The sequence below is a fragment of the Diabrotica undecimpunctata genome, chromosome 1 (genome assembly GCF_040954645.1).
Source record: "Diabrotica undecimpunctata isolate CICGRU chromosome 1, icDiaUnde3, whole genome shotgun sequence".
Classification (NCBI taxonomy): domain Eukaryota; kingdom Metazoa; phylum Arthropoda; class Insecta; order Coleoptera; family Chrysomelidae; genus Diabrotica; species Diabrotica undecimpunctata.
In genome coordinates this window covers 15,701,863-15,715,544 of record NC_092803.1, presented here as the reverse complement: position 1 = coordinate 15,715,544, position 13,682 = coordinate 15,701,863, and the positions used below count along the sequence as shown (strand labels likewise).

Sequence of the window (13,682 nt, the reverse complement as noted above, 5' to 3'; positions counted from 1 at the left end):
TACTTTAAGCTAGCTATGATTATTCTTTTTGTATTTGCTCCCTAGTTTCTGTGATTTTATTATTTTAGACATTTTAACGCTTTTGTGCTTGTCTGCATTTTGCAATCAATCTCTTATTAGCTAATTTATCACATTGAATGTGCCGGAACGTTCTGTTGTTCTATGTTCTGTTATTTTTGCAACGACTTTGGTTTTTCCTGAAGGTTTTTTTTTCTTTCTGTAATTGTATCCTTTTTATCTGTTTCGTTCATCAAACTAAACATTCTCTTTTCTGCGATATACGTCCTTCTTTTCAATTGTTTAACATTTAGTAGCATCAAAACGGATCTTAATTTTATCAAATTTGCCTCTAGATTCCATATTTGTCTACCTCATTGCTTTATTGTATTAGGTATGTAAGATTATTACTTTTTACAATAACTTTACCATACATTTACAGGTACGCAACAATCCTAGCATTTGACGTAAAAGTGGAACGAGATGCTCAAGAGCTCGCCGACAGTGTGGGTGTCAAGATCTTCCAAGCAGACATTATTTACCATCTCTTCGATAAGTTTATGGCGTACCGAGAGGAGCTCAAGCAGAGGAAACGTGAAGAGTTCAAGCATATCGCCGTGTTCCCGTGCAAACTCAAGATATTGCCTCAGTTCGTGTTCAATTCCCGAGATCCCATCGTTGCTGGCGTTATGGTGGAAGCCGGGATAGTCAGAGAAGGAACTCCCATCTGTGTTCCCACTAAGGAGGTAAATATGTTCATCATAAATTGTTACAATGATCCAATGTTACTTTTACTTTTGTCTGAACTCTTGTGCTCATGCAGTTTCTTTTTTTTTTCAGTTTTTAGACGTTGGTATCGTGACTAGTATAGAAAGTAACCATAAAACAGTGGAGAGCGCTAGAAAAGGAATGGAAGTGTGTATAAAGATAGAACCAGTTCCTGGGGAGTCACCTAAGATGTTCGGCAGGCATTTCGATGAAACAGACTTCCTGGTCAGCAAGGTAAGTAGATATTTCAGAAGATATGTAATGGGAAAGACAGTTGTCCAACATTATTATATCACATTTTAATGTTATATATCTTGTAACAAAAAAAACGCTGAGCTCTCTTGTTTAGTGGCTTCAACTAGCTCTCACTGGTGTTAGTAGAACCAATATAATAGAGAATTAATTTATCATATTTATTGAGATACAAAACCAAGCAAACTGCTTTACCAAATATAGTCTTCTTGTGTTGTTTACTTGTCTTCATTAATATGGAAAGGAAAGCTACTTGTTGGCAAAAAGGATATCCTGGAACTGCTATTGCTACATTTATTGTGGTTGATGTTGAATTGGAATGCTGTTGTATTATTGTTCGTACATGTTATTTGTAGTATTGATTGATTTATTGATGACTTTATTGGAACTGATTAAAAAAAACGAAACAGTCACTATTAGTTTCGACCAATATATGAAAAAGTGCTTGTTCTTCACCTTGCAAATAAAATGCAGAATGCTTAAAAATGTATAATTTTCCTACACTTTTGGTGGCTCAGTAACTAGATGAATGACCGAAGGCGCACCATAAACTAAAACTATTTAATCTATCCTTAAAAAATACCTGGTCATAACATACCAATAACTTATATTTAATTAGTTACAACTAACGATATCTGCAGTAGTTTACACCTTGTCCTTGATTATTGCACCACACGTTTGCTAGTTCTAGAAGGTTTCGCATTCGCAAAAAAACATATCCAGGTAAGACTGATGTCGTGTGGATGTCAAACAGCTATTTAAAAACGAGAGAATTATACAACAAGCAACCAACCTTCTGTTAAAGCTAAAACTAAAGACTACTGATTAAAAGAAAGAATTACGCGAGAAGCTAGCAACCTTCTGTAAAGAAAGGTGTACAACGAGTACCTGAAAAGCTTGAGATTTTTAGTTTTTATTCAAAAGTTTCTAACAGGAATTCTGGGAGGATTAGAAAGTACCTTTTTGATAGTAAACAAATTTTAATGTTATTATATACAATAAAAGTAATAAATTACTAAAGCATATACTTAAAAGAGATCCCATACATATTGATTTTATATAATTAAATAAAAAACATATTCGAAAAACAAAAAAAAAACCGAAAAAAAAATATTTACCAAAAAAAGGACAATGATTATTTGTGAAATAATGTGGATAACTTACCCCCATTTAAGGTTGAATTACAACGGATTAATCAAGAAAGTTCTATTTAAACACATACAAGGGTTCTACGAAGAATAAAGAGTGAGTAAAATAATTATATGGAGACAATAAATAAAAATATAACGTTTATAGCGACGCGATCGTCTTTTCAATACCTTATTCTATCAATGTTTGTAAGTAGGTCTCCATTGTTTCTTGCAATCATCTCTATCCATGTTTTGGTTCGTTGTCATATATCTAGTTGCAGCGCATTCCTTAAATCGGAATTAGAAAAGCATTAAGGTGAATCTATGGAGCAGTGAATGGCAATGGATTGTGGAAAAGACGATACGACTTCGAACTTTATAGAATATACCAGGAACCAGATATCGTAAAACATATTAAGATAGGACGTCTGGGGTGGACAGGGCATGTAATGCGGATGGAACAGAATGACCCAGCTAGAAAAACGCTCCTTGATAGACCCATGAGTCAGAGAAGAAGAGGAAGATCCAGAACAAGGCTTGTAAAGCCAGAATGATGATGATGATGATTTTGACCACAAGGATCTCCCCCATTCTGATACTGATACTATCGATTGTTAGGTTACATATGGTTTATTCTTTGCTGATTGCTATCGTTTGGATTTTCTGAGCTAAGATAGTCATTAACAATTTCCTTGCTCCAGTGGAAACATATACGCATGAGTCTACCAAGTCCAACGCTTTTAATATTACCTTAACATCTACACTTAAATCACATTTGATTCATGGACTTATGTATTAGGAACACATTTAGGTTCTTTAAATCATGTATGATTCATTGGACAGTGAAATTATTAAATTATTTTGCTCTTATGTTAAATCTGTGAAGTAGCCTAGTAACCAATCTTCATCTTGGACTATCACTGTTGCGTCGTCTGCCTAACAGAGTATTTTTACGTTTAAAGGTTGATTTATACATATCCGTGCCGTGTCTGTTACGTGTCAGTGCCGAGTCCGGGTATTTTTAATGTTTCATTTGCATACAACCGCGTTGTGGCAGTGTGCGTACCGGGTCGAATAGAGAAGAAAACGTTAAACATATTTATGTGCAAAAGAGAGTTGAAAATATAGCGGCTTGGATAAAAAATCTCACCGTGTTGGCATTATTACTTGATGAAGAAGAAGAGCAAGATCAGAAAAGCGGAAACAAAGAGGATGAAGTGTGCATCCTATGTGGAAAAAAGACAAAGGGCATGAGAATTTAGAATATACAGAGAATTATTGGACGATGAAACAAAATTTGACGAATATTTTAGAATGTCGCAGTACCCTTTTTTTCTTTTTCTTTTTTCTTTAATACAAATAGAAAACCATAACATACTAACCGCACAACAGTTGCTTGTTTGTTTACCAGCATTCGCGTTCACAAAACAATAAAATCGTGTTTATACAAGCCCGTGTGGTCCGTGTCATTTCCGTGCATCGCCAGTGCCGAAAACAAAAATGTCTTTTGGGATTAATTTCATGCCGGGCACGGACGGCCCCGTCCGAAAAATGCCAATGTATAAATATACTCATAAGAGTGCATTATTGTTTTTTTTTTGCCGGACACTGTCATAACACGGCACGGATATATATAAATCGACCTTAAATCTAGGTCGGTCTTTTCTTAAGTCTCCCTGTAAACCTTGAAATAAGTGTAGGAGAATGGCGAGAAACTCGAATTGAATCCAAACGCAACCTTCAATATATGTATGGAGTATTTTTATTTGTTTGTTTCCCATTCTGAATCCTTTTCCTTTGCTGACACCTTTGATGACTTCATCCATGATTAAACTGAAGAGCATAGGGCTTAATCAGTCTTACTTGCCTGTGTTAATAAGTTCTGTAAGTTGTCCATCTATTCTGACTTCCATTTTGGTAGGTTGGTAGATGTTTTCAATAGTTTTTGTGATATCTAGGGGAACTTCTCAATTATATAGTAGATGGATTACGTCTTTGAGTCTTACTCTGTCAAATGCTTCCTTTAAGTCAATCAGACACAAATACTGGTCGATTATACTATAGTTATTTCTCGTTGATTTGCTTTACGACGAATATTGCATCTATATACGATCTTCCAGTACAAAAACCTTGTTATTCCTCAGCTAAGCTTATCCTGTGATTTACTAATTATTGCAAAATTTTAGGTGTCATTTTTCTTCTCTAATCAATTTATTATTTCATTTTTGATCTTGAAGATTTGTATCTAATTTGCTTTTCTATTGGTGCTTGTGTCTCTGCGGTTTCATTAACATTTATCTTTGTAAATTCCCTTTGTACTTAAGGTAAAACTGAATAATAAGTGTGTATTTAAATTTTGTGATTTAAATAACAAAAATGAGATAAGAAATATAGTGAACAAATAAGTAGCAAATATCCAGATATTGCACTTTTATGAAAAACTATTTAACTATGATCCTAGCTCTATGAACTAGCTCCTAGATAGGTAATTAATATTCAACAGATTCGTTTTGTTATAGAACATTTCCAAAAGTTAATATAAACTTGTGTCTTATATCTTAGTTAGTCTCATCTGCAAAAATACAACCCATATTTCCTCCTATTTATAATTTCTCTACAAAACTATCGCTCTAGATTTTCAAATTCTTACATTCTAATAAAATCCTTAACAAACCAATTTATTTCCTTGTTGAATTTCATTCACTGTTGAACCAATTCACATCCGCTGCATGAATAAACCGAATATGAACAAGGTGAATGAACGGTGCACCCGCTTATGTTGCAAGGGGAGTTATCGACCCATTTGTTGGCTACTGCGGATCTCTCAACGTTCCATCCCTTTTCCTATTCGTGTATGTCGGGTTATTCAATAAGTTTGCAGTAGTTTTAGGTCAATCGGATGTTCGCTGTTTATGGGGCGGTATTTTTTTGTATAGCAATAATTTGGATATTTATTAGAAAAACTCTAAATACATATAAGAGGCTAGATAACAGAGATGATTATTTTATCAATAAATAAAATAAATAATCTGGTATTTTAGTGTTCATTCGTAGGATACAATTATTATGACCTGGGAGAGATTGTCCCAACCCCAATCTTCCACTTAACGCCTAAATAATTATTTCTACATCCTTCTATTTGATTAAGGGCAACAGCAACCATTAGTACTAAGTTAGGGTGCATAGGAAATTATCCTGGACCAGCCTTTCATTGCATTACTGGAGTAGTTTTAGTGACTGCTAGACAACAGTTAAGACTACAATATTCCTTATGAAGTTATGAAGCGGTAGCGGCTATACACTCCTTTATGATCCCTATAGAGGACAGATTTGCTTTATCGATGCGACCCACCCTGTCCACCGTGGCCATGCCTTTCTTTTAAATCACTTCACCGAGAGGAAGGCATGTCGATATTCCATATGTCCCCACCTAAAAACAAAATCCTTTACCCCTTCCCTAAAATAATCCTTCAATACGTCTGGCCAGCGTGAACGATTATGGCTTTTGCCCCAAATATGGCAATTTTTTAAAACAGGGTCAAGTGTAACCCAGGTGGGTAAGAACATCAAATTTTAAATCTTACGCCTTGAAAAAGGTCCACTACATGAATTCTGGGTGAGGTAATTTGCGTCTGGAAGAGAAGAGAAACAAACCACGCAACCGTGAATATCTACCAGTGAATATTTCAACATACAATACAAGAACCTATCAACAGATGACAGACTAACATAATTAGATGTGAAATTAAAGAAAATTAAATGAGGCATAACAGTTCTAAGCGAAGTCCGAAGAAAAGGAGAAAACCAACTAATATTAAACTCCGGAAACCTCTTATACTACACAGGAGAAGAACCATCTATCAGATGAGTAGAATTTTTTATCCACAAGAGACATATCGAAAATATTGTCAGCATGACTAAGCAAGCTTACAAGACTATAATTTGCGAGGTCGGTAGTTCCTCCTTTTTTGTGCATTATAAGAATATTATCATTTGACCAACGCGACGGAATTTTCCCTTCAAACAAGCATTTGTTAAGTACAGTTTTTAAGCCTTCGATAAGTTCATGATCTCCTTCTTTTGTTGCCTCTATTATAATACTATCCTCACCCGGTGCCTTATTACTTTTTACCTTTTGGATATCAATGTATCCAATTTACAAGCTAAATAAAAGATATATAAAAACTCTTGTACCGGCATATAAGTAGTATTTTGTTTATTTCTAATTTATTACAATTCAATAGATTATCTCTTACTAATTTGTGGTTTGTTACTTTGTCTGCTAAAGCAATTTTATGCATATTAATAAATACAGACATGTAATATTGGCATAATTACTATAAGTTTTTTATCTATATCTTTATAAGACAGCACCCTAATATGGGTTTTTTATAATTGCAGCATTTAATTGACTTTGTACCACTGACCTGATGATGCTTTGCAAATTTTAGAAAGCGAAACCGGTCGTTTTGGGTAGTAAAATTAAATTGATTGTGAGTAAGTCTATTTAATTTATTTAATTTAAAATGGGCTTACACAAGCAACACATTCATGATATTCCCTAACAATTATCCAGGCCTACACACATACCAGCGGACTTCAATGCCAAAATTAGAAGTAGAGAAGACGACGCAGAGACTTTAATAAGTCTTCACGGACTGGGAAAATGAAACGAAAGAGGATGTACATTCCTGAATTACCTAAATGAACATGATATCTTCTTCTTCTGGTGCACTCCATTCCTCGAGGTTTACGATCACTACCTCAAAATGTTCTCTATTCTGCGCTACTCTTAGTAATAATTGTTGAATGTTCATGCCCGTTCAAACTCTGATATTGCAAATCCATGACTTGGGTCTTTTGACTCATTTTCGGCCATCTATCTTTCCTTCAATTATTATTCGTAGATAGATAGTTTATTTGACTGTAAGTTACAACAAGGTTTACAGCAAGTCAAAACTAAAATTATAAATATAAATTATAAATAATTACAAAGTATAATATAAATCACTATAAAGTCATTACAAAAAAATGAAAACAATACACTAAAAATGTTTAAAACATTAAAATACATATAAAACGTACAATATGGACATCATAATATAATTAAAATAATATTGAATTTGGTTATGTTGCAGCTTGGGCATTTACAGATACACTCTGGTAATATTCACCTAATGTATAAGAACACATGGTCACTAGGTACTCTTTGACTTGGTTTTTAAAAGCTGTAGTTGAATGAATGTTTTTAAATTTTTGAGGAAGTTGATTATACAGTAGTAAACCAGAGACAGTAGATGACTTCCTACTTATTTCTAAATGTCGATAGAGTACTACAAACTGTCTCTTATTTCTTATGTTGTGTGAGTGAATATCACTGTTACATAAAAAAGTTCTTTTATTTTTATGAATTAGTATCAATAATTCCAAAATGTAAATTCCATACACTGTTAATATATTTAAATTTCTAAATAGGTTTTTACAAGACCAACCATACGGAACACCTGCAATACATCTCACAATACGATTTTGGGCCTTAAAAACGTCCTTTATACTAGAAGAGCCACCCCAGACAGTTATACCGTAACTCATTGTCGATTGTACCTCAGCAAAATAAAAAAGACGAAGGTGTTGCAGACTAAGTATTCTACCCAAATTTCTCAATTGATAACATTTAGAATTGAGTTTTTTACATACATTCCAACAATGAGTCTTAAAAGATAAATGAGAGTCGAAAGTCACTCCTAAAAACTTCACATCACTACAACTCAAAATACCCTCACCATTGATGAAAATACTTAAATTAGGTTTAGTAGAATTTGAACGAGATGTAAATGATAAGGATGGATGAATGAATAATGAATAGGAGGATATATTTATCATTTCTCATAATGCGGTCTAGGTACGAGGTATTTATTTTCTTATTCGTTGTTATAAGTTCTAACTGTCTATCAATGGTGTTTAATATTGTTCGATTCGTAATGTGTTGTGTCCAGTATTCTGCGATAAAGCCACATTTCAAAATTTCTTGAATTAGAATATGGACCTTTGCTGCTTGGTAGGCTTTGAATGAACAAGTACTCTATGAATACGTTTTTTAAACAAAAAAAAGCATAACAGAAAATGGACCTGGGTAAGCCCAGTTGGAAAGACAAAGAACGCGGTGGACTTTATAAGAAGTAGTAGACAAAATATTTTTTGGGATGTAGATGTTCTAAATATATATTCCGTACGAGAAAGGACCATCGGATGGTAAGAGAAAAAGTGGAGATAAACATACAAAAGAACGAAATAGCATGAAATCCCAGAAAATGTAGAAGAATGTCAGAAAGAAGTAAAAAGGACTTAGAAAACTTTTAGATAGATCTACACAGAAATACAGATCGATAAATAGGGAGATAACGGATGATATTAGAAAATATAAGAGACAACAGAATGCGATTGAGATTAAAAATCCAATTAATGAAAATAAAAGTTTGAAGGTTCTCTAGCAGAACCAGATCAAAAACTCAGAAGGAAATATTGTCACAAACAGAAATGAGATCTTACCGGATATCGATTTATTCTACAAACAATATTGTATTCGTTAGACGGACAGGTAACAAAAATCACGTATGAGAAAATTAGAAACCAAGCTTTAGAAAATATCCCGAACCTAACTGAAGAGGAGATTATATCAGCTCTGAAAAGATGAGGATAGTATTATAATAGAGGCAATAAAAGAAGGAGATCATAAACTTATCGGAGGCTTAAGAACTCTATTTAACAAATGCTTGTTTGAACTGAAAATTCCGTCGCATTATGCTAATATTGTTATAATGAAAGATATGCTTAATAATATAGAATGGAGATCAGCTGGAATCAACATCGATGGAGAAATGTTTAATCACCTATGTTTTGCGGACGATGTTGTATTGATTTAAGATAATATCTAGGAAGCATAATGTATGTTAAAAGAGTTAGAAAAATCATCTAAAGAAGTCGGCTTGAAAATAAATATTTTAAAAACCCAGTTCATAACAAATCAAAACAATCTAACTATAATACTATAACACGTAGTATATTAACTAGGTTAATATACGATAAGTATTTGGAGCAAGAGATAGACATTGAAAGAGATAAAACATGAGATTCAACGAAAAGTATGGCTTACCTAACCGGACATGTTGGTAGAATGACGGATGAGCGATTGACAAGAAATGTAGTCGAATGGCGTCCGAGACCCGAAGCGTACAAAAGTACAGCCATAAGATGAACTGAAAACGTAAAGAGAATTGCTGGAAACTGAATAAAAATAACACAGGATAGAGAGGAGTGGCAAAAACTTAGAGAGGTCTATTTTCAGCAGTTGGTAATTTAGGATTTTTAGATAGAGACCCCTTTAGAAATATTCATAACAAGCTTATTACCTCAGACTTATAAAAAACTCATAATTTCGCACTGATAGTTTATTCAGTCCCATGCATTCGGGAAAGAATAGAAATTCGATAGAAAATATTTGTAGTCATACAAAGGATCTTCGGGATCAAAATGGATCCGAGTGGTTTATAGATACATTTATTATACGCAAATTAAAATCTGAAAAAGTACTAGAAGTATAAGAGGAAATCAAGAAAATCAAATGTACAGTAATAGGATCGGTAGAAGTAAAACAAATAGAGAACAATGTATTGTATTAAAAAGAGGACAACAATTGTTCTTTCTGTTTCTTATTCTAAATATTTCTTAATGTAATGTACTTTATTTTCTTACCTTCCCAAAAAAATATTTTAGTAAGAAGTTTGGTAATTATTTTGCTGTGTGCCGATTTACTTTGCATTTAAAAATTTTATTAATTGTACTTATTACTCGTACAAAATGTTCCTAGGACGAGAAATAAGACATCTTACACCCGAGGAAAGTGCGTTTGCTGTAACTCTAATAGAGCAAGGGTTGACTCAAGTTATGGTAGTACAACGCTTTGGAGTTACACAATCTGCAATATTTAGAGAGGTAGCTTAGATTTTGCCAAACGGCCGGAAAATACCTGGACAGAGACGACCAAGAATCACCATGACCCGCCAAAACCGCTTTTTACGTCTCCAAGTTCTTAGGATAACAATTACTTACCAGTACTCTTCTACAACAATCTCGTAATTACAACACTTTAATCATTTAAAGTAAGAAGGGGACTAAAGCAGGGAGATCCGCTGTCCAAAATACTCTTTAATTTCTTGCTGGAGGCAATAATGAAAGAAAGAGTGGAATACGAACGAAAGGTATGATTTATGACAACAGAAGACAGGTCCTGGCCTTTGCAAATGATGTAGTGTTAATGAAAAGAACTAAAGGGGAACTGGTGAGGATTTTCAAACTCTTTGAAGCGAAGGCTAAATACTATGGACTGATTATTAATGAGCAAAAAACAAAGGCTATGGAAATGGGGCAGACCACATATGAAAACACACGAGACCACCACAAACAACGGGAGTAAAGAGTATTGCTTCAAAATGGTGACGGAGTTTAGTATCTGGGAGTATCCCTAACAAGTAAATGGGAAGAAAGCAAAGAAATTAAAAAGCGGATTTCGAGAGGAAGACGGTCGGAGCTCTACATAAACTACTAAGAGCAAAAAACATCTCCAGAGAGGCAAAATTGAGACTATACTGAACAGTGATCCAACCCACGATCCTGTACGGGAGCCAAACAGATTATGAACAAAAACCGAGAAAATATGCTGAACATCTGGAACGGAGTGTTTTAAGGAAGATATTTGGTTGAGTAAAAGACTATGAAGACATTTGGAGGAGACGAACAAATGCAGAGATCGGAGAGCTGTACGGGAAACCACAAAGTAGCCCGATCGTCAGGACAAAGACACGTAGGTAATTAGGCCATCTTGCGAGAATGACGTTAGCATTTAAGTTACTCTTGTTAGAGAAAAGTAAATATGTGTACCAGAGTTAGCATAGTTTTTTTTATCATCACCATGTTATTGCTTTATTTATTTGTTTTTATTTTTAAGAAGAACTTGTTATGGGAAGTTGGATGAGTGGTGTCTTTAAAGTATCAGTTCTGCAGTACTTTTTATTATCCATTTGTTTTGTTCTCTCTTATCTCTCTCGTAAATAGAAATTATTAACAAACATACAAATACAAGAATATGAACAAATATCAGTCAAGATTATTCTAATATAATTTCAAACATCTAACAGGTAAATTAAGAATAATATTCAATAACGGATAATCGCTTTAAATTACAATGAGCTTACATAATCCCTGTATCAAAGTGTACTAATAATTTCAGCAGCTCCAGATTTCGAGATCCCTCTCGCACAATGAAAATGCAAATAATCCTAATAATGCAGACAGGATACGGCGAAGATACTCCCGGGACACGAAAAAGAATCGTGCCGCGGAGGCAGGGGATGAAGCGACGAGCCCGAGAGACATGAATGGGATCAATGGATATTTGGGTCAAAAGGTCTCGTGTGCTCTACTTCCATTCATGAAAACTAACTATAGCGCAGAAGACCCGCATTCGAGTTATTCGTCCCCTATCTCTACGAGGGATTGGGAGGCGGTAAACGGAGAGAAAGAAATATGAGAAGAATATATGTCTTGTTTTATTTTGTTAGGGTTTTCGCAACGTTATTTTCTTGTGGGTATTTTGTGCAATCTATTATATAATGGAAGCTTGTCTGCGGTATTACAAATGCTGGTTTAAAAAAACGTTTTGGAAACTTACAGTAACAATATGTTCAAAATATCAGGCTTACAACAATACTAGATAAGATGTTTCTATCGGTAAAATTCGTTAAATCATAAAATAACTGCTGGTAAATACTTGAAAATACAAAACGTGCTTAGTTTATTATCTTTGATGTTAGGACTGTTCGATAAATACGTGACCTTACAACAGAAAATGCAAGTTCCTTCGACAAAAATCATTTTTGTGTTTATTCATTATAAAAAATAAAAAATATGAGATGTAGTATACTAGACGAAAAACCTGAGTGCATTTTGTGTGAAATTGCGCAGACGGAGATCTCTTTCCAGCGTTATCACGAATGGCAGAGATGACTTATTTCACGATTATTCATACCAAATGATTACCATTTAACCTGAGAGGGAATGGGGTTGGGTGTGCAATCAAACATCCGAAGTGATCGTAACTAGTAGGAGAAGATGGCAGAAAGGGAAAAATGGTCGAAAAGCGCGGCGACTCGGGCGAAGATGATAATAATCGATTGAATATGTATGAATACTCTTAAATAAACAAACGCCCAGCTCTTTATCTCCAGTTAATATCGTGCGTGGCCTTTGTTACAGTAGTTTTATGCTCTAGCATCGCGTTAGGTATATGTATAGATGTATATATTTAATTAACGTGAAGTCTGAGGTCTTGTATGTTTTCAGCGCTCAATATGTTGGTTTTACAGTTCAAATTTTGGTCTGGCACATTTATGGTCCTTCGAGTTGGGTGCTACAATGAAAATTTCGCCTTTCCTTTTTTTTTCTATTATAAACAATGTCTTAATCACATCCTTTAAAATAAACATAAAAAAGGTTCTAGAATTAAAAAGGCTTGTGTTGTAAATTATTATAGATTTAATTTTTGTTGCAGATATCCAGACAATCAATCGATGCCTGCAAGGATTATTTCAGAGACGACTTACAGAAGACAGACTGGCAGTTGATGTTGGAACTAAAGAAAATCTTTCAAATTTTGTAATAATTGTGCAATATATACTTCCCAAATGGATGGACTATCCATTCTCCTCAGTATTTCTTCAAACTGCTTTTATTTTCGAAAGATACAGATTATTTTAGGCTGGTAATTTTTCCACTGAGATTCTTGACATATGACTTGATCTATTGATTGACCTACAAAAGGGTGTTTTGAATTGATGTATATTTATATGAATGAATAAAATATTATAAATTGTTAAATGTGTTTTTGTTTGCCAATTAGAAGTGGTTGCCCAGTGAGTTCCCAGTTATTATCTATTACCTATTATAACAGCTAAACAGATAGATCGAACATATCCCAACAACACTCAGTATGGTTTAGGTCGGTATTCAACACTGGCCCTAACTTCAATTTCATTAAATTTCCTTTAAAAGTTCAATTGGTTTTGCGTTATCGTGTATTAGGACAAAATTAAGGAAAGTATTAGGAACAGGTGGCAGAAAGTCAGAAATGGTCGAATAACACGACGATTCAGGCGAAAATATCTGTAATGGATTTAATAGATTTGAATATTCTGTAATAAAGAAACGGTAGGCTTTTTATCCTAGTTAATATCATGGTGGCCCTTTTTACAGTAGTTCTATGCTCTAATATTGCATTACATATATGTATAGATCTCAATCTTCAATTATGATATCTAGTAAGTTCCTGGCGGTAAATCTGTCTGTTTTACCATTAAAATTGGGTTTAGCATATTTGTGGTGCTTCTACTCGGATGCCAGAACGAAACTTTCACAACAGATACCACATTAACAACGAAATTATTTTCCAGTATTTTTAGGGAAAAGTAATCTCAATTAGAC

At 34.0% G+C, this 13,682-nt stretch overlaps 1 protein-coding gene across 1 annotated transcript in view; it reads left to right on the top strand.

Moving 5' to 3' along the window:
* eIF5B (eukaryotic translation initiation factor 5B) overlaps positions 1 to 13,079 on the top strand; it is a 49,823-nt gene extending 36,744 nt beyond the window's left edge. The window contains exons 15-17 of the mRNA XM_072537211.1: positions 440 to 743; positions 838 to 999; positions 12,754 to 13,079. Of these exons, the coding sequence (XP_072393312.1) occupies positions 440 to 743; positions 838 to 999; positions 12,754 to 12,861 (574 nt within the window). The 3' untranslated portion in view covers positions 12,862 to 13,079. The remainder of the gene's footprint in view (positions 1 to 439; positions 744 to 837; positions 1,000 to 12,753) is intronic.
* Positions 13,080 to 13,682: the final 603 nt, after the last annotated feature.